The sequence below is a fragment of the Carcharodon carcharias genome, chromosome 17 (assembly GCF_017639515.1).
Source record: "Carcharodon carcharias isolate sCarCar2 chromosome 17, sCarCar2.pri, whole genome shotgun sequence".
NCBI lineage: Eukaryota > Metazoa > Chordata > Chondrichthyes > Lamniformes > Lamnidae > Carcharodon > Carcharodon carcharias.
In genome coordinates this window covers 79,108,380-79,131,006 of record NC_054483.1, presented here as the reverse complement: position 1 = coordinate 79,131,006, position 22,627 = coordinate 79,108,380, and the positions used below count along the sequence as shown (strand labels likewise).

The window sequence follows — 22,627 nt, the reverse complement described above, 5'->3', positions numbered from 1 at the left end:
TGGCCCGCCAGCATGAAATCGCGGTACGGTGCCAATTGCGGGCAGTGGTCGACTTCCTGACCGCCCCTGCCGAACCCTCCCATCAAGGGCAAAATTCTGCCCTATGTAACTAGTTTGCAATTGTCAAAATGAGATAAATGTTCCTTTTATCGTCATGACCTGAGTACGCTTCACTTTTTTATTTTATTGGTGCAGGGTACCCCAGTATGTAATGCTGGACGAAGTTGGCTCTGAACTTTATTGCACAGGCAATGAGTGTTCATTTTGTTCAAATGAAAGGGTCCTCTCAGACATTCGGGATGGAGGCGGTAGCCCTAGCACATAGTTGAAGCTAATCTTTAGCAGCCTAGCTGAAGGACCGTTAGATCAAGGCGTCCCTAGTGTCCCTGCCTCCCTGGAGGTTACTGAGGTCTTCCGCCATGCCCTCAGCGTTCTCCTCACCGTGCTCCTCTTCTAACTCACTACTGGACTCATCATCTATGGCCTGTGCAGCCGTGTCAAGATCCTCCTCCTCCAGTGGGCTCCCCCCCTGCAAGTGCCAGATTGTGGAGAGCGCAGCATGCCACCAATATCAGTGACACAAGCTCAGGGCCTGAACTGTCCAGGCAGCGGGAAGTGCATCTTGAGGAGACTTATGGTCCTCTCTACCACCGTCCTTGTGCAGGCATGACTCGTATTGTAACACTGCTCTGCCTCTGTTCTTGGGTGGTGGAAAGCCATCATGAGCCACCTCTTCAATGGTCAGCTCTTATCACCCAGAAGCCATCCATCCAGCTGGCCTGGAGCACTGAAGAGCCTCAGCACCTGGGAGTATCTCAGGATATAAGTATCATGGGAGCTGCCAGGGTACCTTGCACAGATTGCCTCATGGAGTGGAATCCCTTCCTGTTGACGAAAGCACCCAGCTGATCCGCTGGCGCCTTGATGACCACATGAGTGCAGTCAATGGTATCCTGGATGTGGAGGAACCCAGCAATTATTGCAAAGCCTCTGGCTCACTCAGCCTGGCTGGCCTCGTCCATACGATAAAGAATAAAGGTCAGCACCCACCTGAACAGAGCTTCTGTCACCAGCTTGGCACAACTATGGACAGCTGGATTGGGACACTCCACACAGATCCCTCACTGACCCCTGGAAAGAGCCAGAGGCATAGAAGTTGAGGGCCACTGGTGACCATCAGAGCCACTGGCATGTGGTGTCCATCCACAGAGTCGGAGCTGATCTCAGGCCCAATCATCTGGCAAATCAAGGTCATGCTCTCCCTTGGCATTGCACCTCAGACATATTGAGGTAGCTGCATTGCTGCCTGTAAACTCTGCCAGCAGGATAGTGGCATCTTCTGTGGCCCCTTCTGCCTTGGACTACCTGCAGGCCTTGTGCCTGTGCCTCTCCTCCCACAGGTCCCTCCCTTAGAAGCTGCACAGGGACATATGGCCTCATCTCCCTTCTGCCCCTCTCTTCCTCAGAGGAGGAGGTGCCTCCAGCAGAGCCCACATTCCCCATTACCAGGTAAGGGAAGACTATCTGATACCTGGAAGGGTCAACACAGTCTGAATCCTCCAAATGTCTTGCAGACAGCAATGAGTCCTGAAGTGAAGCCTGGAAATGATGAGAATGAAGCCCTGAACAGAAATGAGGCTGCCAAGTACCAATAAGCAACCAGCAGCAAACTATCCCCAAAACCCCTCGCTACTCACATTGGCAATGCTGCTGACCCTTTTCATCCTACCCTTCGATGAGGTTTGCAAAAATGTCAGCTGCCTGCTTGCCCGTGCGATGAGCTGGAAATCGAATGGGCACCAAAAAATCGTATTCAATTGGACTCTTAAGTCACCGCTTAATTAATGGCAGGCGCCGCTCCAGCACCTCCATGCACCTGCCAAGCAAAATATCATGTGAGTGCGCAATGACGCGGGATGCTTGCTTGACGTCATTGCGCACTATTTTACTCCCGATCAGATTGGGCCCACGCCCACCTGCTGGATGAAAAGGTCTGCCCACTATTTCAGGTCAATGAGAATGCTTGCAAAGGTCATCGACCTGAAACACTGGGCTGGATTTTACTGCCCCCAGCTGGGTGTGTTATCAACAGGGGTAAAATTGAGGGGTGGCTAGCCCAACACCTCCTTGCCCATCCCCGAGCTGTCCCCCATAATACAGGGGCATGGGCGGGTGCTTGCAATCGGTAGCCACCACCCCCCCCCTGCTATATGTAAATAAATAATTAAGGTGCAATTGATCTTGTTTACAGTCAGATTGGTCGGCAGCTTCCGAGGGCAGGATTTCTTCCCAGTATGGAGCAGAAGTTCCACACTTACCTTGTTGTCGCTGCCGCAGCATGTTATCACTGTGAGGTGAACATTTATTTCGTCCATCATTTTCCAACCAACTTTTTAGTTGAGTGGGGGGGAGCGAGCAGTATGCACCACCTCCACCCCCACCACCCCCCCCCCCCACCCCATCCCACCCCACTCCTGTAAAATCCAGCCCATTAATTCTGTTTCTCTCTCCACAGACACTGCCTGACCTAAGTATTTCCAGCATTTTGTGTTTTTATTTCAGATTTCTAGCATGCACTGTACCTTGTTTTGCTTTTCCATAAATACCAACGTCCCCACAAACTCTGCTGCATGTATTCTGTGCCACATATCCAACATCCCATTCTCTCAGGCATACATTTGTTCCTCAACCCCTAAGGCATTATGTTTAAAATCCTCATCCTTATCTTTAAATCCCTCTATGATCTCATGCTGTGCCATCTCTGGATCTCCTCCACATCTATATTACTTCCTGAAACCTCTATCCCTCTGGCTCTAGCTTTTCCCATCAAAGGTAACAAATTGTGAAAGAACAAACATCATTGGAATAGACAGTATTTTGACATGTTTGAGATTTTGCTTTGACACCTATTTTAGGTTACTAAGATGCTTCCAGTGGTTCACTACAACATTGAGAGACAGACCTTCTTTCACTTTGAATAGTATTGCCAAAGCATTTTGGTACATACTTGGTTTGGAAGTATATAAGTTTGTTGAGCCTACCATTACCTTTTCCATTTTCAGAAAGTTTTATTGAACATTACATTCAGCAAAACAAGACACATGATTATGGGTTTGCAACATTTTCCTTCTATCAATGCCAGTGGAAATTCTGATTTGTTGAAATGGATTTCCTGCTATCAGACTAATTAACTACGACCACATCTCTTGTCTAATTTAGTGGTTTAACAAGTTGAAGATGGTGTGTGCGTGGTTGTGCAATCTAATGGACACTGTGAGCATCATTCGGCCTGATTATCTTTCTTATTGCATTTTTACATGTTTGTAAGTGTGAAAAATGAATTCTGTCAAAATATCCTTACCATCCATTCTTTGAATGATTTCTGTACAAATGCAATCTGATTTGTTTTGAGAAAGTGCAAATGAAAGCAGAGAGCATTCATTTCTGTGGTATTCAAAATATATGATGACACCCATAAGAAAGCAAATGATAAAGATTGTTGTGCATTGAATCAGTTTGCAATGAAAAACCTCTTTGTGAAAAGCTAATGATTCTTTTTCAATCTCTGTGGGTGATAAGTTTGTTGATTAAGTACAATAGACCCAGTTTCCCTTCTTGTGCAATGGCAACTGACTGTCATATAGTTTTGAGCCATGTTTCTCAAATCATTTGGGATGACTCAATTTCAGCAATGAAAAAAAATACTTATAATGTCCACCTGCCTATGTCAGGGGACCAGCCAAATTTGAGTTTGATTTTCTTCCCTACAATTCACTACCATATTTTATTTTGCCAGTCAATTTCCAGCAGTGCTGATTTAGATCTTCTAATAAGCTTGATTGCTGTTTTAACTTGTGGTTGAACACGTGACATTATGATGTCAATTATACATCATTCATGCACGTTAAATATCATCAGTAAAACTCTACACTAACTCTGTCCCTCTTGACAGATGTTGCATAAACTGCTGAGTGTTTTCAGCATTTCCTGTTTTTATTTGCAACTTGGTCATTATTTTTCTTCCACTTTTACAGCTTTGCCTGGATATAAATAATATAACACCACAGATGCCCTCTCATGATAGTATATCAGCAAGGAAGAAGAAGAATCTGCAGAAAATATGAGGGCTGTAACATTAGACAGGGTCCTCCAAAAACACCTTTCTAAATTCAGTGGAATCAGCTAGCTGTGCAGGGTAATGTTAGGAATCTAGACATGAGGAAATGGATACAGCAATGCAAAAAGTTTAACAACCTCTCATGAGTGTTGAGGCCTTTCATCAGAACTGGAAGGTCATCAATGTAAAAAGATTTACTGTATTGCTCTCTCCACAGATCCCACTTCACCCTAATTCCACAATCTGCTAAAATCTACAATCTGTATATGGAGTAACCATGTATCCCTTGCTCTCCCCCCAAAACCAGCCCCATCACCCCCTGCCACCATTTTCCTACCCCCTAACCCTGCCCTCGTGCCTTATGCTTTCAAGTACCCAAGTACTGCTGCTTTCCCAGCCAGTGGAGTCTCAGGCTGAAGCCTTAAATGAAGAAGATGCTGACGAGGAAGAAACACTGGCACTCGATCCCACACTCACAGCCACCAGCTCAGGTACTGACCCTGCACAAAATTTACATTGTAGCATAGAGCTGGGATCTGCACGTGGTGGATCATCAGGCACAAGTGGGCTGCAACTTGGGCAGGGAAAAGGATTGCACGGGTTCCAGCTTCCCATAGGCCAAGGACGCATGTGAGTTCTGTTGAAGAGGGACTCAGATAGGGACTTTGATAGGGTGGCATATAAAAAATGTTTGATTGATATACATGCAGAAATGTTAGGTGCATTGGCAGGCCTGGCAGAGATCCTGCTGTCACAAAGGGCATGGAAGAGTCCAAATCCAATTTGGGAAAGGATTTCTTTTAGAACTCAGATTCCATCTTTTTCACCATAGAAATGCTGGTCAAATTCAGGAGGACATATGCAGACACAACTATGCTGCAGCATTTGATGGCCGATGTCTCAGCTTTATTGCAGCAGAGCAGAAGTCATCCAGTACCAGAATTACAACAGTGGAAGCTTAAACTGAGATTTTAAAATCTTTGCTTGTTGCCATGCAAGCCTAGCTTGGTGCCACACAGGCTCAGGCTGCTGCAGCATGTCTGCGGTTACCAGTGCTCAATGGAGCTTTCAGGTCACGCAGAAGTCCAGTTTGTGCTTCAACACGTTACACGGATTGCTGAGGTGGTAACAAGGTGGAATGGCAGTGACTCTGTGGTGCACAAGCCTTCTATTTTCTCTCAACATCTCAGCATTCATCCTCCTGCACTGACACTTCATCATTGCCCCAGCTGTTCCTTGTCAGCCAGCCAGCCAGCCCAGACTGCTGCTGCTCATGCTGAGGCAATATAGTCCAAAGCTGTGCCTCCTAGCCCAGAGCTGTTCAAGGGCATCCTGCAAGACCAGATGCAGTCTCCCCCATTGAAAGTTGGCAGCCTTCCATCAGTTGTGCAGCAGTCACTGAAGTAGCACTGGGTAGGAGCACTAAACCAGGCATAGGCAAGACAGGCACTGGGAATGCAGAAGCATGAATAGTTGAGTATTGTATGGAATATTGAATGTTTTGTTGGATAAAATTGGTTGGAATGGTTGTTATGTAGTGGCTTTTATTTCAGATTTGTGGTCAAGAGAACACTGTGATGGTCTCTAACAGAGTGCTGGTAAGGTAAACAATGGGATCTGGGATTGTATTCAGGGGAATTGGGGTTGACTGATGGATTCTTGGACAGCCTAGCCAGAATGTGGATATGCCAGCTACTCGTCTCTTCCCTTCCTCCTCATCCTCCACTTCATCCTCCTCCTCCTCTTTCTGAGGCGCTCGCTGAATCCATGGTGGAATCATTCTGGGCAGCTTGTGGCACTGCCATGGATTGGGACACCAACCCCAGCAGATACTGCAGGGCTCCTCCAGAACAGTCAAAGCAGTGAAACCATTTCTTCAGCACCTTAGTGGTCTATTCGATGATGTTCCTCATGCAGCATGGCTCCCATTATATATGTGCTGGTCATGTGTGGTTCGGTTTTGCAGGGATGTCATCAGCCAAGTGTAGAGTGAATAGCCCTTGATGCTGATCAGCCACCCTCTGGTTCGACATAGTGGCTGTAAAATTATTGGATCAGTGGGACTGCTGCAGGATGAGTACATCATGATTGCTGCCAAGATAGAGGCATTCACAAACATGATATGCTGTGCATGGTGACACATTAACTACACACTGAGTGATTGGTAGCCTTTGTGTTTTTGATACACTTCACCATTGAGGTGCAATGTCCACAAAGAGATATGTGTGTGTAGCCAATAGCATCCTGAACCATGGGGTTACCCACTATTCTGGCAAAACCACTTGTGCTTTTCCTGTTTCTCTCTGTTCAGAGAGAATGCAAATAAGTCGTATGTTCTGGCAGATAGAACCTGTTACACCCTAGATGCAACAATGAATATGAATTGCAGAATGTTAGCAATGTCGCTTGTTCCAACTTGGAAGGATCTGCTCATGAATAGGTTCAGGGCCATCATTATCTTAATTCCATTGGCAATGCTGCATAAACGTGGCTGTGATGCTAAAGGTCTTGTGTCAAGAGGTGGCACAGTTCTGGTGAATTGCCACTGATCAGCCATGATTTTATTGAATGGCGGAGCAGGCTCAAGAGACCAAGTGGCTTTCTCCTGTTCCTAATTCATATATTTGTATGAACTGTTCCTGATTTAGGTGCAGGTAAATGTGCTCTCGGAAAAGCCTTGGTAGGTAAGGCCTCCTGCTAAGAGCCCTTCCTCCCCTCCTCCATCTGCAAGCAGCTTCTCTTCCTTGCTACCTCTGCTCTACCTCTCTTTGATACTGCACCCAAGGTTGGGGGGGGGGGGGTGGTGCTGTTACCATAGCCCCCTTTGATTGGGGACAAATAATGTGCTCAAACTCCTTTCAATAGCAACCAATGCCATCCCCACATGCAGCAACACTCCTTGCAGACTTTACCAACAGTTATGAACTCCTCCAAATACCTGATAATTCCACAGGCTCATCAAGAACCAATAAAATGTTATAACCAACTGACCTGGAAGTTGCTGATGGTCCTTTTAAATAGTGCTTGTGGGGACCTCTTCATGCTGCTGAATGCACATTCAGCTCTGTGCAAGTTAAAAAATGGTATTATCTAGAGCGGCAAGGTCAAAAATATCAGGTCTGGCATCAAATTAGCATTACATTTTGACTGGCCACCCTGCATACTTCTGGTGCACCCATGGAATCAAGATGGCATTTGAAGCAGAGTGTGCATCATTTTTCTGCTAAGCCACTATAGAGCCGAAGTTTGCAGGCAACATGTATTAAAGAATAATCAATCAACCAATATGGAATACCAAAATTCAACAATATATATGCCAATCTGATTTATCGATTAACTTTTTATTCTTTTTAAATTATTTATTTTCCTCAGTACTTATACATGCTATCTTGATGGATCAGTGTACAGGTGTGAAATGTTACTGAATAAACAGTAAAACATACAGCCATGGGGAAATCTTCAAACAAGCCTGACCCACTTATGTCATTGTGACACACAACCTCCAGGAGGAAAAAAACTATTTATTATAAAATACCTTTGGAGACATTGAACTTGACTTTATATTTTAGTACTGACATAAACAAGGATTGAGGCTCCAATACACAACAACTTCCACTCATATAGAGCCCCTCATAAAAAGGAAGATTTCACAAGGTCAAAAATTAACACTGGAAGAAATAAAGAAATCTTGAGGAGAGGCAGAAAAGGTACAATTGAAGAGATACTTTGGAGGGCTGTGGTAGGCATAGTTTTGGATGCACTACGGATTGGTGGTTGTCCCTGCTGCAATTCAGGCTTCACAACATGAACCCTTGTGCCTTTATACTTCCCTCTCCTCCTTCAATGCTTTCTTTAAAATCCACTACTCTGACCAAGAATTTGGCCATCCCTCCTAAGTTTTCCTCTTTTAAACCACTGTTCATTTTTCATTGTGTCTATGTGAAGTGCATTGGGACAATTCTCTGCATTAACTGATCTATATAAACACATATTCTTGTTGCTTTAGTCCAGGAACAGTCCTGGAGGTGATGGCCTTTGGAAATAAGTAGAATTGGTGTAAGGGAGCGGTAGCACCTCTCACAGGGGCTCATCGCACTCTTTGGAGTTGCTCGTCCTGTACCAGCCCTCACTTTCACTCAGCTCTCACTTGTGACTCCAAATCGCTATTAACATGCAATAGTGACCATTCCCCAGTAAACCGCTTCAACAGGCGGGCCAAATCAGATGAGAGTAATCAAAAGGTCTCCTCCCCTCGGTGACTTAAGGATTTGTGTACTTTGGCATGCAAGACTGAATCTAGCAGATTGTGCAGATGAGACTATTCAATGTTCTTGAAGGTAGTTCACCACGTTGTTGTGGAAACATAGAGCACTGAATTCTTTCAATCTATGTGGGAGCAAGGAATCGTCCAACAAGAATACAATGATTCCTCTGTTGTCCAGCTGTACAAGCAGAAAATAACTCACCAATCTTGTGACAATAATAGAGGAATCTCACTCTCCTCCATCACTGGCAAAATTTTCATCTGAATCCTTCTGATCCACTTAGTGCAATATCTCAGGCAGGATCTGCTGTCAGAGAGTCAGTGCGGTGTCAGAGAGTGTCAAGGAACCACTGATATGGTTTTCACAGTTATACAGCTCCAGGAGAAATTCCAAGAATAGAAAATGGACCTCAACACCACAGTTGTTGACTTGACCACTGCCTTCAACAGTCAGCCATGAAGGCCTTGGAAGGTAAAGGAGAAATTCAGTTGCCCTGAGAAATTCATCATACTGTTTCAGCATTTCCACAACAGTATGCTCGTGCTTCCTGTACTAATCTGTAGTACATCCAAAACTATTTCTACCACTGTCCTCAAAAGTATCTCTTCAAGCATAGATTTGCTGTCCTCTCACCGCAAGATTTTTTTATTCCTGCCCAGTGATCATTTTACACCTTGTAAAGTCTTATTTCTTATGAAGGACTCTATATGATTGGAAGTTGTTATGTACTGGATCCTCAATCCTAGTTTATGTCAGTACTCAAATATAAAATCAGGTTCAATGTCTCCAGTAGTATTTTATAATAAATAGCCTCCCCATCGCGGAGTCTTTTAACCCATTCCCAGTCACGTCGCTAATGGAATTAAGCATGTCAATGCTAACCCTCTTCAGCATGTTTTTCTCCACCATGCCCTCCAATGCCTTCCATGATGGTGATCCTGGCATCAAATTAGATATCACGTGGATGGAAGTGACTCAATCTGAGACAATTCTGGGCAAAGTCCAAGGTCTGCAAGGACATACTTCCTGATTTCCTGTTTGCTAATGACTGTTCACTAGCTGCTGGATCAGAGTTGGACATGCAGTGTAACATGTTCTCCAATGCATGTGACAACTTTGGCCTTATAATCAGCTAACTGAAAACTGAAGTAATGTAGCAGCCTGCTCCAGGGAAGCTCTATCTTAAGCCGAAGGTTTCAGTCCATGACCAGAACCTGTCAGCAGCGAATAAGTTCACTTATCTCAGCAGCACACTCTATCGAGCTGTCTATATAGATAACAAGACATGTGCAAGAACTTCCAAAGCAAGTGTGGCCTTCAGCAGACTTCGAACAGAAGCCCGGTAATGAAGAGAAGTCTGCCTACCAGACCAAAAGTCTATAGAGCAATAGTCCTACCCACTCTGCTCTACGCACGAGAGACTTGGACTGTGCACCAGTGTCATGGCAAGAAGCTCAACCACTTTCACTTGAACTGCCTTCAAACGCTTTTTTTTATTCTTTCATGGGATGTGGGCATCACTGGCAAGGCCAGCATTTGTTACCCATCCCTAATTACTACAACAGAAGTGCTTGCTAGGCCTTTTCAGAAGACAGTTAAGAGTCAACCACATTGCTGTGAATCTTGTGTCATATGCTGACCAGACCAGGTAAGAATGGCAAATTTCCTTTTCTAAAGGACATTAATTAACCAGATGGGTTTATCAAAGATTGATGATAGTTTCATGGTCACCATTACTGAGGCTATATTTTGTCATAAAGATGTGCTTTATGCCAAATAATGATTTTTACTCCATTGACTAGAAACATGACTTGAACTTTTAAAAAACAGACTTTTTTGAAACATAGATTGAAGTCACTTGAACTCACAGCCAAGATAGCTACCTAAATTGCATTATGCTACATATCACATTCTAATTCCATTGAGATGGAGATGGCATGTCGGCAAAAACCCATCAAAGACATTGACCTCAGAGGAATGTGAATGAATCACTTTTCCTATTCCATTTGCACAATGTTCAGATACTCAAATGGGTGGAGATAAACCATCAAAGCTAATCACTTGATGGGATCCTGGCTAAGAAGGGGAATTCCCAGACCTGTTCTAATCAAATTATAATTAGAATACACAATCATGTTTGAATTACTGATCAGTTGGTGAGGATGGTCACATGATAAGCCAACTGTTTTTTATATTTTAAGCACATGTTTTCTCAGCAGAACTGAGGACAAAGAGCTAAGAAGCTGAGAGAGATTCTTCCTCTCTATCTCTCCACCCAACTTGCAAGCCTTTGGGCTTTGTCTGCTGCTGTCTGACACTCTCTCTATGTGCAGCAGACAGAGATTTTAAAGAAGGAAATCAAATCCATAGCTGTGTTTCCAGATAGATCATCCATCTGTAGTTTTAAACCACCTCAATGATGAAAGCAGAAGACCACCGAGTGAAAGCAGCAAGGCCACAAGATTAAGCCTGAAGTAAGCTGAGTTACCAAACTACAAACTACTAGATTGTGAATTCCTTTTAACTTTTATGGACACTAATTTGGCCAACTTATCCTTCCCTGCTCTGTAATCTGTATTTATGTGTGTGTGAACTTCGAGTGTGTGTGTATGTGAAAGTCAGTGCATATTTTATTATTTAATTAGATCAGTTTAACATAATAAAGCTGATCTCTTTCTTTGTTAAACTTAGGAAAACCAGTCCTGCTGGTTCTTTTATGATCACAGCGTGTAAACAGTTAAGTGGGCCGGAATCTTCCAGCCCCCACCGTGGCGGGTTTCCCAGCAGTGGAACTGGCGAGCCATTGAAATCTCCATTCATATTGATGGGACCAAAAGATCCCTCCGGCATGAGGGACTGGAAATTCCAGCAGCTGTACTCACTGAATTGGCAATATATATTTTCCAGCAAAAAAAGAAAGCCTGTTGCGGTCAAACGAGCAGAGGGCAAAGTGGGAAGCCATTTGACCCTTCCTTATCTGGTCGTAACACTTACAATTCCAGATTTTTTATTAATTAATTGAACTTAAATTCCACCAGTTGTCATGGTGAGATTTGAACCCATGCCTCCCAAGTATAAGCCTAGACCTCTGGATTACTAGGCTGATGATATTATCACCACACCATCTCTCCTGAAGCTTCTGAAGATCAGATGGCAGGAAAGAAACAAATACCAGACAGTGAGGTGCTCATCAAGCTAGCATGCCAAGCCTCCACACCAAATTGAGACAGTCACAATTGACATGTCTTATGTAGTTAGAATGCCTGATACTCACTTAACAAAGAGAGAGGGAGAGCATGAGTCTGGGGTACACTGTCATGGTGTTAATAGGGAGCACTACAAGGACACTCAGAGGCAGAGAGAAAACGCAAGAAGAGGAATCCTGACCCAGCAACTTGTCCAAAACTCAATAATCTGTAGTATCCTGCCCTATTTACAGCAGAACCTTCTGGGCGCAGATCAGTCTTCACAGTCACCCACTGGAACCCTGCCAAACACCCCAGATGATGGACATGGTCATCTTTTCCTTGAAGGACAAACAACATGGATAATGCTGAGGAATAGTGATAATGCATGTTGGTAGGAGAAGTTGTCGGAGAAGTACTGAATGCATTCAAGTGTGCACTTAAAATAGAAATATGTTCACAAATGTATCCACTTTGGTTCACCCATTGCCTTTGTTATTTAATGTTTATCTCAAACCTATGTACAAGCACTTTAAAATTTTATAGTAATACAAGCAGAGATGGTAATAAACAGCATGTAAAAAGTTCACTAACATCATGTACAAGCATGATACAAGTTCTGCCATGCATTACATGTCCTGGAGTCACCCAAGTTCTGCCTTTTTTGCTTGGTATACAGCATAAAAGAAACTAGTTTATGGAGTCAATGTGGGTGGAGGTGATGACAGCCAGTTATATCTGTGAATCTTGGCCTGTATAATGTTGCAGTGCTGAAAGTCAGACAGCTACATTTTGAACAGCAGAGAGTCATTCTCCATCAGCAGGTTATCATTGAGATTAAAATCAGGAGACTTTTATGTAAATGTGCAGCACGACAGTCAAAACTATGTGAGGTTCTCTTCAAAACAGCCTAGAGTTTTAATGCAACACCAAAACTAAAGCTTTTTTTAATCTGGATGTTCTTTAGCAGTAGATGAAACATCACTAGATGAAGCTTAGTGCTGCAGGCAGAAAGCACTAGCTGGCTCCAAAGCATTTAAATAGGAGATATAAAGCGCCTGCAAATCATGAACTGTGACTTTTACAGTAATTCCTGGAAGAATGGGGGTGGGTAGATTTTCTGCTTGTAACGGTCTCTGGCATTATTGGCAGTGTACTAAGCTTAACATGGAGACATGTTTCATCCTGGTTGAAGCACAACCAATGTGATAGGGAGAAACTGGCTTTAAACAAGGTCTTGAACAATGCTTACATATCTACAGAGGGTAAATTTGTTTTTAAATCCTTTGATGGCACAAATCTATATCAGCAATTTAGCACAATGGGTTATTTTGTACTTTTCTTTGTACTGCTGGCACAATCTTGTTTCACATTTCACTGAGGTTGCTATTTTCCCTTGATTATCAGCTTTCTAGAGGTAATTGCTGGTAAATAACTAATATTGACAGATAATCAGGTACCCAGATTTGACTCCTGACAGTTTCCATAAACGTTGGCAACCAAAATTCCCACTGGTCTTCCTATCTGACCTGAACCAAAGTTGAAAGTCTAATCTAGGTAAAAGGCAGAGAAAAACGATTAAATATTTTGAATTTTAAGAAAAAACTATGTTGTCAATGTTTAACATTGTGGTGGGAATTTGCATTTTGGCCAGCTGATTATGTTGAACACTTTTTAAAAGTTTCATTCTAAAATCTAGGTTAAAAGGTACCTGTGATTTATATGTGAACCATTGCCCTCCAAAGTTTGAGTTTGTGGAGAGCAGCATGATCCCAAACAATCAGACCCCTACGATAAGTGTCTGCATCTCAAGGAAATTCAGCTCATTGTCATTGAGCTGGTGTCTGAGATGCAGACATTGTGGGGCCTCAGGGAGGAGGGCGTAATCTGGACTCGAGAACCACAAGAAAATCACATCCCTTAAGTTAGGCAGAGGTGCAGATCTGGTTCGTGGTCAGGGACAGGAGGGTATGACTGTGAGTCAGGCAGCTGCAGTGCTGGAAGAGACTTGGCCTTTATCCTTATCCAACTGGTCCACACTTCTTGCTGGCTTTGCAGATGAAGGAAATGTCTGCAGGGTGGATAAGCAAACTGACCCAATCACCATGGTACAGAAGGGCATTCTAGTGGGGGAGTGAAATGGAATGCGGTAATGAAAGGAAAGAGTATCGTTAGAGGAGCAGATTCTGCTTTCTAAAGCCCTGACTGGGTGTTCTGAAGGTTGTGTTGCCTGCCCATTGTCAGGGTTCAGGGCACCTCATGTTTAAGACAAAACCTAGAGAGAGAGAGGAGCTAGTTATGTAGTCCACACAGAAATGAGGTTCTGCTGAGAGAGTATGAGGAGCTAGGGTCTAAAATAAAATGCAAGACCTCATAATATCTGGATTGTTACCTGTGTTACATGGAAATTGGCATGGGTTTAAAGAGATTAGAAGGTTAAATGCATAGTTGACAGCATAATTTGGGAGGCAGGGGTTTCAATTCTTCAGATGCTAGCACCAGTGTTGGGGAAACAGGGAATTGTTCCATTGGGGTAGGTTCCACTTAAACTAGGCCGGGGCCCTAGCGTCCTGGTGAATCAAATAACTAAGGCAGTAGACTGGACTTTAAACTAATGAAGGGGTGGGGAGAGGATTCAGGAAAGGGTAAATTCAAAAGCAGTAAGAGTAAAAAGCAGTAAAGAATAAAAAGCATTAAAAAGAAAAAAGCAGTGAATGTCAAAGCTGTGGAGCAGAGTAGAAATTTAGGTAAAAATAAGCAATGAGTCAGGAAGAATCAAAGAGCTGAACAAAGGTAATGAAGCATTAGTGACTAAGGTGACATCAGAGAAAAATGAAAAAAGTCAAAAAGCTGAAGGCACTATACCAGAATGTGAAAAGCATTTACAACAAAATAGATGAATTAATAGCACAGAAAGAAATGAATGGGTTTGATCTAATAGCCCATTATCGAGATGTGGTTGCAGAGGGACAAAGTTTGGGAACTAAAGGGTACTCGACTTTTACAAGAGATAGGTAAATTGGAGGAGGAGCTGCTCCAATAATAAAGGATAGGATAAAGACGTTAAAGAGAAAGGATCTTATCTCAGAAAATTGAGAAACAGAATCAGTATGGGTGGAGCTAAGGGACAACAAGGGAATGAAAACATTGATGGGAGTACTTTATAGCCCTCCTCCCACCCCTCAACTTTAGTTTGGCAAAGCATAAATCAGGAAATTAGAAGGGCTGTATCAATGTTAATATTGTAATCATGGGGGCCATTAACGTTCATATAGCCTGGGCCAACCAAATTTCTAGAAACAGCGTGAAAGACAAGTTAGTAGAATGCACACGACAGTTTCCAGTTCAATATATCAAGGAACAAAGGCTATTTTAGATCTAGCACTGTGCAATGAGAAAAGCTTAATGAATAACATTGAGGTAAAGGGGCATCTTGGAAGAGTGATCATAACATGCAGATTTTTATTTTGAGTTTGTAAATGATTTGGTTAAGTCCAAAACTAGGGTCTTAATTCTGTACAGAGCAAACTACAGAGATATGAAGGGCAAGTTGATGAATGTAGATAGGGAAATTGCACTAAAATAAATAGGCAAGTTAAGGCTGACATTTAAAGAATCAATTAATAGATAGCTACAAATATACATCCCCCTACAGGATAAAACCCCCCAGAGAAAAATGACCCATCTGTGACTAACAACAGAAGTTAAACATAGTATTAGATTACAGGAAGAGGCTTGTAATGTTACCAAAGAGAAGATTGTGAGGATTTTAGAATTCAACAAAAATTGACCAAGAAATTGATAAAGAAAGAGAATAAAGAATATGAGAGTAAACCAGTAAGAAGAAAAAAAATGTAAAAATGGAATGTAAAAAGGACATCAATAAAAGTAAATGTGGGCCTGTTAGAGGCAGAGACAGGGAAAAGCATAATAATTAGGAAATAGCATAGATATTAAACAAATATTTTGTATCAGCCTTCATGGTAGAAGAGACAACAATCATTCCAGAAATAGGTAAAGTAAATGGATAAAGTAAAAATGAAGAACCTAAAGAAATAAACATTAGTAAAGAAATAGTACAGGAGAAATTAATGGGACCAAGTGACGACAAATCCCTTCAACCTGAAGGCCTGCACCCTCGGGTTTTAAAAGAGATAGCTACAAAGATGCATTGGTTTTGATTTTCCAGAATTCTTCAGATTCTACAACAGTCCCCACGGATTGGGAGGTTGCACATGTAATCTGGCTATTCAAGAAAAGAGGGTGAGAGAAAACAGGGACTCTAGGCCAGTTATGACATCAGTAGCAAGGAAAATGGTCAAGCAGGTTCAACAGGTGGAATGACCTACCCTTATTTCTTATGTTCAACGTGTGGCAGGATCAAATGTAGTGAATCAGTAGGATCAGTGAGCTATGCTGCGGCTACACCTAATACTACAGCTAATCAAATTCCATTCACCCTCTGAGCTGACTGAACCCATGACTCCTACTGATCCAGATCACCGATAATTGCAAATGTGGATAATATCAGGGCATATAATTAGGACATCATGTATTTCAACATACATTGTGCTGACTACTCTCATCCAAAATTACTGTTAGAACCAGCAAAAATTTCTTTTGTCCCAATGCAGGTCCTTGTTATCCACTTGTCCTTCTTGACCCTATGCTTGCTGACTTTATCAAAATCTTCCTTCCTTCAGACTGCCATCATTCCATTCTTTCTCGTAAAAGCTACATTTGACCCCTGTAGCTTTTTAAACCACAACACTATCTTTAAACCATCTTTTCTCTCTAAGATGTTTTTTTCTCACCATTGTTTCTTGAACTGGCTTTAAATGATTCCCCATCTGTTTGCAGTGTCAAATCTACCCTGGTCAAGTAACATTCTGTGAAATTAAAATAGTGAAATTGTGATAGTGTTTTCCATCCCTCGTTAGCTTCTTTGATCTCTTTCACTGTTGACCATTACATTCTCTTCCATCATCTCTCAACAGTCTACTTCCAAGGCACTGTGCTCGCCATAGTTTCAATTCTATCTGTCTCAATACAACTGAGTTGCAATTGAGTTTAAACAAGCTATCTTCAATGGTATTAGCTTTGTGTAATAAGGGTACATTTAAATATAATTTAACCAACTTCAGAACACCCCATACCACACTGTGTAACATTTGCCATGAAAATAAACTATTAGGAAACAAAATGGGTAGGGGAAATAAATGTGTGTGTGGCAGGGAAAACTGGCAGAAGGGGGTGAAGGGATGAAGCTGCCATGTTTTCAAGACCTCAGGATTTTCAGTGGAATCCATACTATTTAACATAAACATCTCTGAACTGATCAAGGTTTGAGAACAAGGATTTAGATCAATTTGGAAGTTATAAGCATTAAAATAAAAGGTGCTGAATTAATCTTAACTGACTCAAGAATCCGATGTAATTTTAGTATAGTAACAGCAATGTAGGATTTCTACTTTTCTTCTACAGCACACTTGACATATGCCTTAGATGAATGAATAGACCATGATCAGGAATCTAGGGATAAGGTATAACACAGTGAATGGAAGCAGATTAGTAAAGAAAAAACCCACCAACATTAATGTAGAATTTCTGGGTGGAATTTAATGCCCTCCCCTGTGATGTGTTTGGTGGTGGGGGTGGGGCACATTTAATCAGGTGGGAGTGGTGGGTGTGAACCTCACTGCCTTCCTGCCTCCACCTCAAGGTCCGTGGTGGGAAGGCCAGTGAACGGCCTATCCAGCCCAGCACCAATTGAAGTCCTTAAGTGGGCAATTAAGGCCCATTTAAGGGCCTCACCCCATCACCACTGTATTAACCCAGAGGTGAGCTGGAGGCTCGCCATGTGGGGAGCACAACAAGCAAACCCTTTCAAGGTTGCTTGTGGGCTCCTGGGTTTGGGAGAGGTGGAGGGAGGGTCCCTTGTTCAAAGGCACTCTAATTGGCTAGCAGCTTTTGGTGTGTGAGACCTCTTTCCCCCCCCCACCCTCCTCCTGGCCACCACCCCTCCCCACACCACCACTCCCTGGGTCCTTGATCCCACAGAAGGCCTGCCACTGTGCAGCTATGTGCTTAAGTGGCACTTCATTTGGCAGGCCTTCCCTAAAAGAAGAAATGTGGGATGCAAGGCCTCCAAAAATCCCACATTCTGAATCTGACTGAAACTTGTGCTTCAATCAGTGCTTCAAAAAATTTTCATGGGCATTTTTTCGAAGGTGTAGAAGATAAACAAAATCTTTAGTGCCTAATGAGAATATTTTCTCTAATTAAGTAGCTACTGTCCATGTTTGCCTCCAGAAATGTAGGCGTTGTGGTCATGGTTAGGTGCTTTCTAGGCAGAATTACATGTCCAGCTATACCTAGTTTATTTGCCTTTATCTTTTAGGATATCCATTAATTGTGCCCCAAATCATAAAGTGAGCCTGACCCTTTTGGGCCTCTTGACTGCAATGAAGATAATTTTCTGCAGCTGAAAGAACCCTCTGGCAATGATATTTTCTTGATTGATAGTGACAATGAAAAATGTCACTATGGCATAGCAGGTTCCATGTTAAGGTGTGTGGGCATATTGTGAACCATAGAGTTGGATTTCATTTCAGCTTTCTGCAATTGAGTTGTCTGTTACTCAGGATTGCTGGAACATTTTGTGTGAAGGAGTAAATCCTCCCCTCCACTGACTATGTTTACATTCCCCTTCATTTTGTAAAGCTCAGATGCTTAGAATATAGAGGTGGAGTATTATCTGCCAATCTTCATGATTGTTTCTTTTGTTCCCTTTTAATATATCCATAGTGCATTCTGCATTTGTTTATCCATACAAAAGCAAGTCTAAGTTGGATGCAGATACCCAAATAGACTTAGAGGATATTTTTAATGCAGTTCCTTGATATACTTTACAATACATATGATCATGGTTCAGCAAAATTTCAATAATCAGCATAGCTTATGCCATGCAAGGCTGTTCATAAAACTATGTACATTGTGCACAGTTACAAAAGATGCTTTGGAACCTGAGATACATGGTTATATTTGCATATGTACCAGTTGAAATTAAAACATTGTTGAATTATTTTCAGTTCCAACAAAACAGAAAGCAAGAAGTACAGGATCCCATTCAAATATATTATTTTCTATTTGGAATGTTGTTGACATGCAATCCTGCTGCCAGCACAATCTCCTATGCCAATATGGCAGGTGTACATTCCTAACTGGAAATCTGCAAATGCTTCTTAGTTGTCATATTGAATATTTAGATAATCAGTTAGTGCATGAAGTAAATGTGGTATGTGACTGAATTCCTAGGCCTTTGATTAGTTTATAGTATTGTCACTTTCTTTGCCAGTCCAAATTAATGATATAACTTTGAAGTGGTAGTAAGAAAATTTCACCACTAGATTGAAGATTTGTTCTGTTCCTTATAAATAATGAAATTCTTTATGAACAGATTCACAAGTTTTTTTATAAAAGGCACACAAAGGAAATCTTCAGATAAATGTCTCTAGGAAAACCACTTTGCAGTAAAATCAGGAAACCCGAATGCTGTTCTACAATTAAACCAGACAGTTATGCAACTAGCCTCCTCCAACTTCCCATCCATCCCACACAATCCACCAATTATTAGTGGAACTCCCATCTAAGTAATGATTAACCAAATAAATTCATACTCAGTGTTCAGCTATCTACATTTGTATCATAACTCTCCAAAATTGATTCTTTTTCCCACTCCATAACTCCAAGGTAACAAGATATTTTAAAATGGCTGATTTTCCTGCGGTTCATGCCTAAGAGAACAAGCAACAATACACATGAGGACAAACTTTAGTACCAAGATTTCCTGTTGATGCTAATTTAAATATTGGCAGAATTCCATGGTGATGGGCATTGGGGTGAGGGGAATGGTAGGGTGAGCAATGAGGCCTTTGATTGGCCACTGCTGTGCTACAAGTCCTAAATGCTGTGTCTAGTTAAAGAAGCTGGTGCATTTTGGGGTATTTGGGAGATACCTGTGTGAAAAACAGTGTGGCCTGAACAAATGTTAACAGTTTAAAAGTTGAAATTTATGGTCAAAAATCTTCAATGTTTCTGGGAAATTATTTTGCCAGTAGGCCAAACTTGAAGTGGAAGTGTCAAGGAGGAAGACTTCACGGCCACATCACAAATACAGTCCCCAAAATTCCAATGGTTTGGCACAGCATAAGCTCAGCAGAGCTCTTGGAAAGGATGAGAATTTGGTATTGAGAAAGGATCCATCAATTTTACAACTGATTTAAATTCCACCCTAAACTCAGCAACCCAGTGAGGTTGTAAGATATGGTGTCTCTCAGCAAGAGGGCAGCCATGGAATAGGTTAGGCTAGCATGATATCATCCATCCTAAAAATCTGTCATTTCCACCTTAAGATCTTCCTATAAAACTTATACCATTATTGTGCTGGCTATGGCGTAGTGGTATTGTCGCTCTATTAGTAATCTAGAGCCCCATGGTAATGCTCTACAGACCAGGGTTCAAATCCTGCCACGGCAGATGGTGGATGGAATTTGAATTCAATAAAAATCTGGAATTAAAAGTCTAATGATGACCATGAAACCATTGTCGATGGTTGTGCTTTCCCGCCGATGAGGGCTGACAATCCAGCAGTGGGGGGAGTTGATTCTGGCGGGAAGGCCAAATAATGATATACTGACATATTACAATGAGATTCCCAATGTCTGATGGCAGAGAACGATGGTGGGCCAAGTGGACAATCGTGAACTGATTTCACGCCATCGTGAAACTGACTGCGCCATACTGTCCACTCATGCCATCAGACATGCCCAATGATGGCAGGCACAGAAAATCCCAGCCACACTTTGATAAAAAAATCTATTCACTATGCTTAAGTTAATTTAATCCCTTATAAAAACAAGCATTGGAATTCATAGTCCCACTTTAAAAATTCTATAGCCACTTGGAGCTCTCAATCAAACTGTGAACTGAAAGGCACCCCATTGTTATAATGGAAGGTTATGAAATCAGTCATGCAGCACTAATCCAGTAATGATAACCCTCAGGCACATGTCAACAAAAAGAATGAAATACCAAGCACAAGTTTTCTAAACACTTCAGACAGTTTTTCCACAAAATATTTAAAGGGCAGGAATTGCCTTGGCAGCTTGACAGTTCCTTTTGACTGTGCTAATGTTGCCAGTTCCAATTAACTTGACAATTTCAAGGAGTTTATGCACATTCATGTCTCCTTTTAACAATCCCAAATAGCACCTTAACTCTCCCAAAGGGCCTCTGATCTCCCCCAAAGATGTCCTGGGATCATATCCATAGGGGTGCCATATCTCTCCAAAAGGGTACCCCACCTCTCCAAAGGAGTTCGCAAAGTATATACCTGCCCCGACTAGGTTAAATATGCACACATTGTGTTTCTCACTCCTGGCTAATGACTGGAGGCTGTTGCTGTTTTATATGAGCAGCTGCCTCCATGGAACATATATGCTCAAATCCCATCCCCATTTAAGGGGCGGGATTTCTGGATTTCAGCCTCCTGCACCATTTTCACAATGACAGAGATACTTTCTGTCATCATGAAAATCCAGGCCAGGGTCTTCCTGGTCTCTGTGGTTCAATCCAATCTGGCCAGTGCATTTACCAACTAGGCCATCAGCAGAGCTTGGCAGTTTTAATAATTAGCACAAGAGGATAGAAATTGAAAATAGTGAAAAACATTTGATAAAAGTTAAAATTTTGTCTTTGGTTATTTACATCTGTAAAATCTTATGCAGTTGAAATAGTTTCTACATTGTTTCTGTAATACTCAAGATAACAGAACAAATATATCAACCAATTAATCATTAACTGGATTGCTATTAAAGATCTGATTTAATCTGTCTTTCAATCAGAAAGAAGGAATACTGCATTAATTTGTGCACACTGTGGAAGACAGTTACAGTTATTTAATCATGAGGTACTACAAATGCGCAAACAAATGAATATCCCTGGTTAAAGTTCAACGTTAATGCTCTATCATTGTATTTTAATTTATTCCTGTTTTGTGTATGTTGTGTAGCATTGTTTTTAAATTTAGAGTAATACATAAAATAATAATTTATTTGTCAAATAGCAAAACCATATTGGCGCTTTGATCTATGATTGTGAGAACAAAGTGATCTTGATCTTTTAGCTGGATGATTTTACTGTTCAGGCAGTTCACTTGTAAAATCAGTTCAGAACAATTGCTGTGTCATTGAACTAGGACCCTTTCCCAGAATCCAATCAGTGCAGATGGATGTTTTGAAGAGGCTTTTAAAGTCACAAAGGACTATTTCAGTTCAACTAAAGTCTTTCTCAAGACTAACGAGTTTGAAAAACATAAACTAACTCTCTGCATAACGCAAGGGGTGCTGTGCGATATTTGTAACTTCAATGACTATTAATAGCTGATGCTGCATTGTTGTTTAATTGGTAAGGAAATATTGCAATGATATTGATGTGAACAGTTCCAGGAATGTATGAAAAAAAGACATTAAAAGATCAGCAGCTTCAAGTCTGCCCTGTACTGATATGGTGTAATATCTGTACACATGAGAGCTAATCCTAAAAGACGTCTGTTCGCGGTAAAGCCAGAGGCAAAGGGGGTGCCAAGGCCAAGACTTGCTCCTCCAGAGCCAGTCTCCAGTTCCCCGTCGGCTGTATCCACCGGCTGCTACGCAAGGGTCACTATGCCGAGCGTGTTGGGTCTGGAGCCCCCATTTACTTGGCCGCCATCCTTCAGTACCTGACGGCTCAGATCTTTGAGCTGGCCAGCAACGCGGTCCAGGACAACATGAAGACCCATATCATCTCCCGCCATCTGCAGTTCACCATCCGCAACGACGAGGAGCTCAACAAGCTGCTGGGAGGGTCACCATAACCCAGGGTGGGGTCCTGCTCAACATCCAGGCTGTGCTGCTGCCCAAGAAAACCGGGCACTCTAGCATGGTTTATGCCTGAAGGGGCGAGATCAGAAAACGATCACACTCAAATATCTCCCTGCCTACCTAAACCCCCCACCAAGA

At 42.1% G+C, this 22,627-nt stretch overlaps 1 protein-coding gene across 1 annotated transcript; it reads left to right on the top strand.

Moving 5' to 3' along the window:
* Positions 1 to 4,478: 4,478 nt before the first annotated feature.
* LOC121289663 (histone H2A-beta, sperm-like) lies at positions 4,479 to 22,482 on the top strand. Its single transcript, XM_041209289.1, has 2 exons — positions 4,479 to 4,608; positions 22,193 to 22,482. The coding sequence occupies exons 1-2, from the start codon at positions 4,479 to 4,481 to the stop codon at positions 22,480 to 22,482; spliced, it is 420 nt and encodes a 139-aa protein (XP_041065223.1).
* Positions 22,483 to 22,627: the final 145 nt, after the last annotated feature.

Excerpts from the sequence above, each read along its gene's own strand:
- LOC121289663 (XM_041209289.1), top strand. The coding sequence starts at position 4,479 with ATGCTTTCAAGTACCCAAGTACTGCTGCTTTCCCAGCCAGTGGAGTCT. Across the intron at positions 4,609-22,192 it reads ACTCACAGCCACCAGCTCAG|CCAGAGGCAAAGGGGGTGCC; the intron begins GTACTGACCCTG and ends TTCGCGGTAAAG.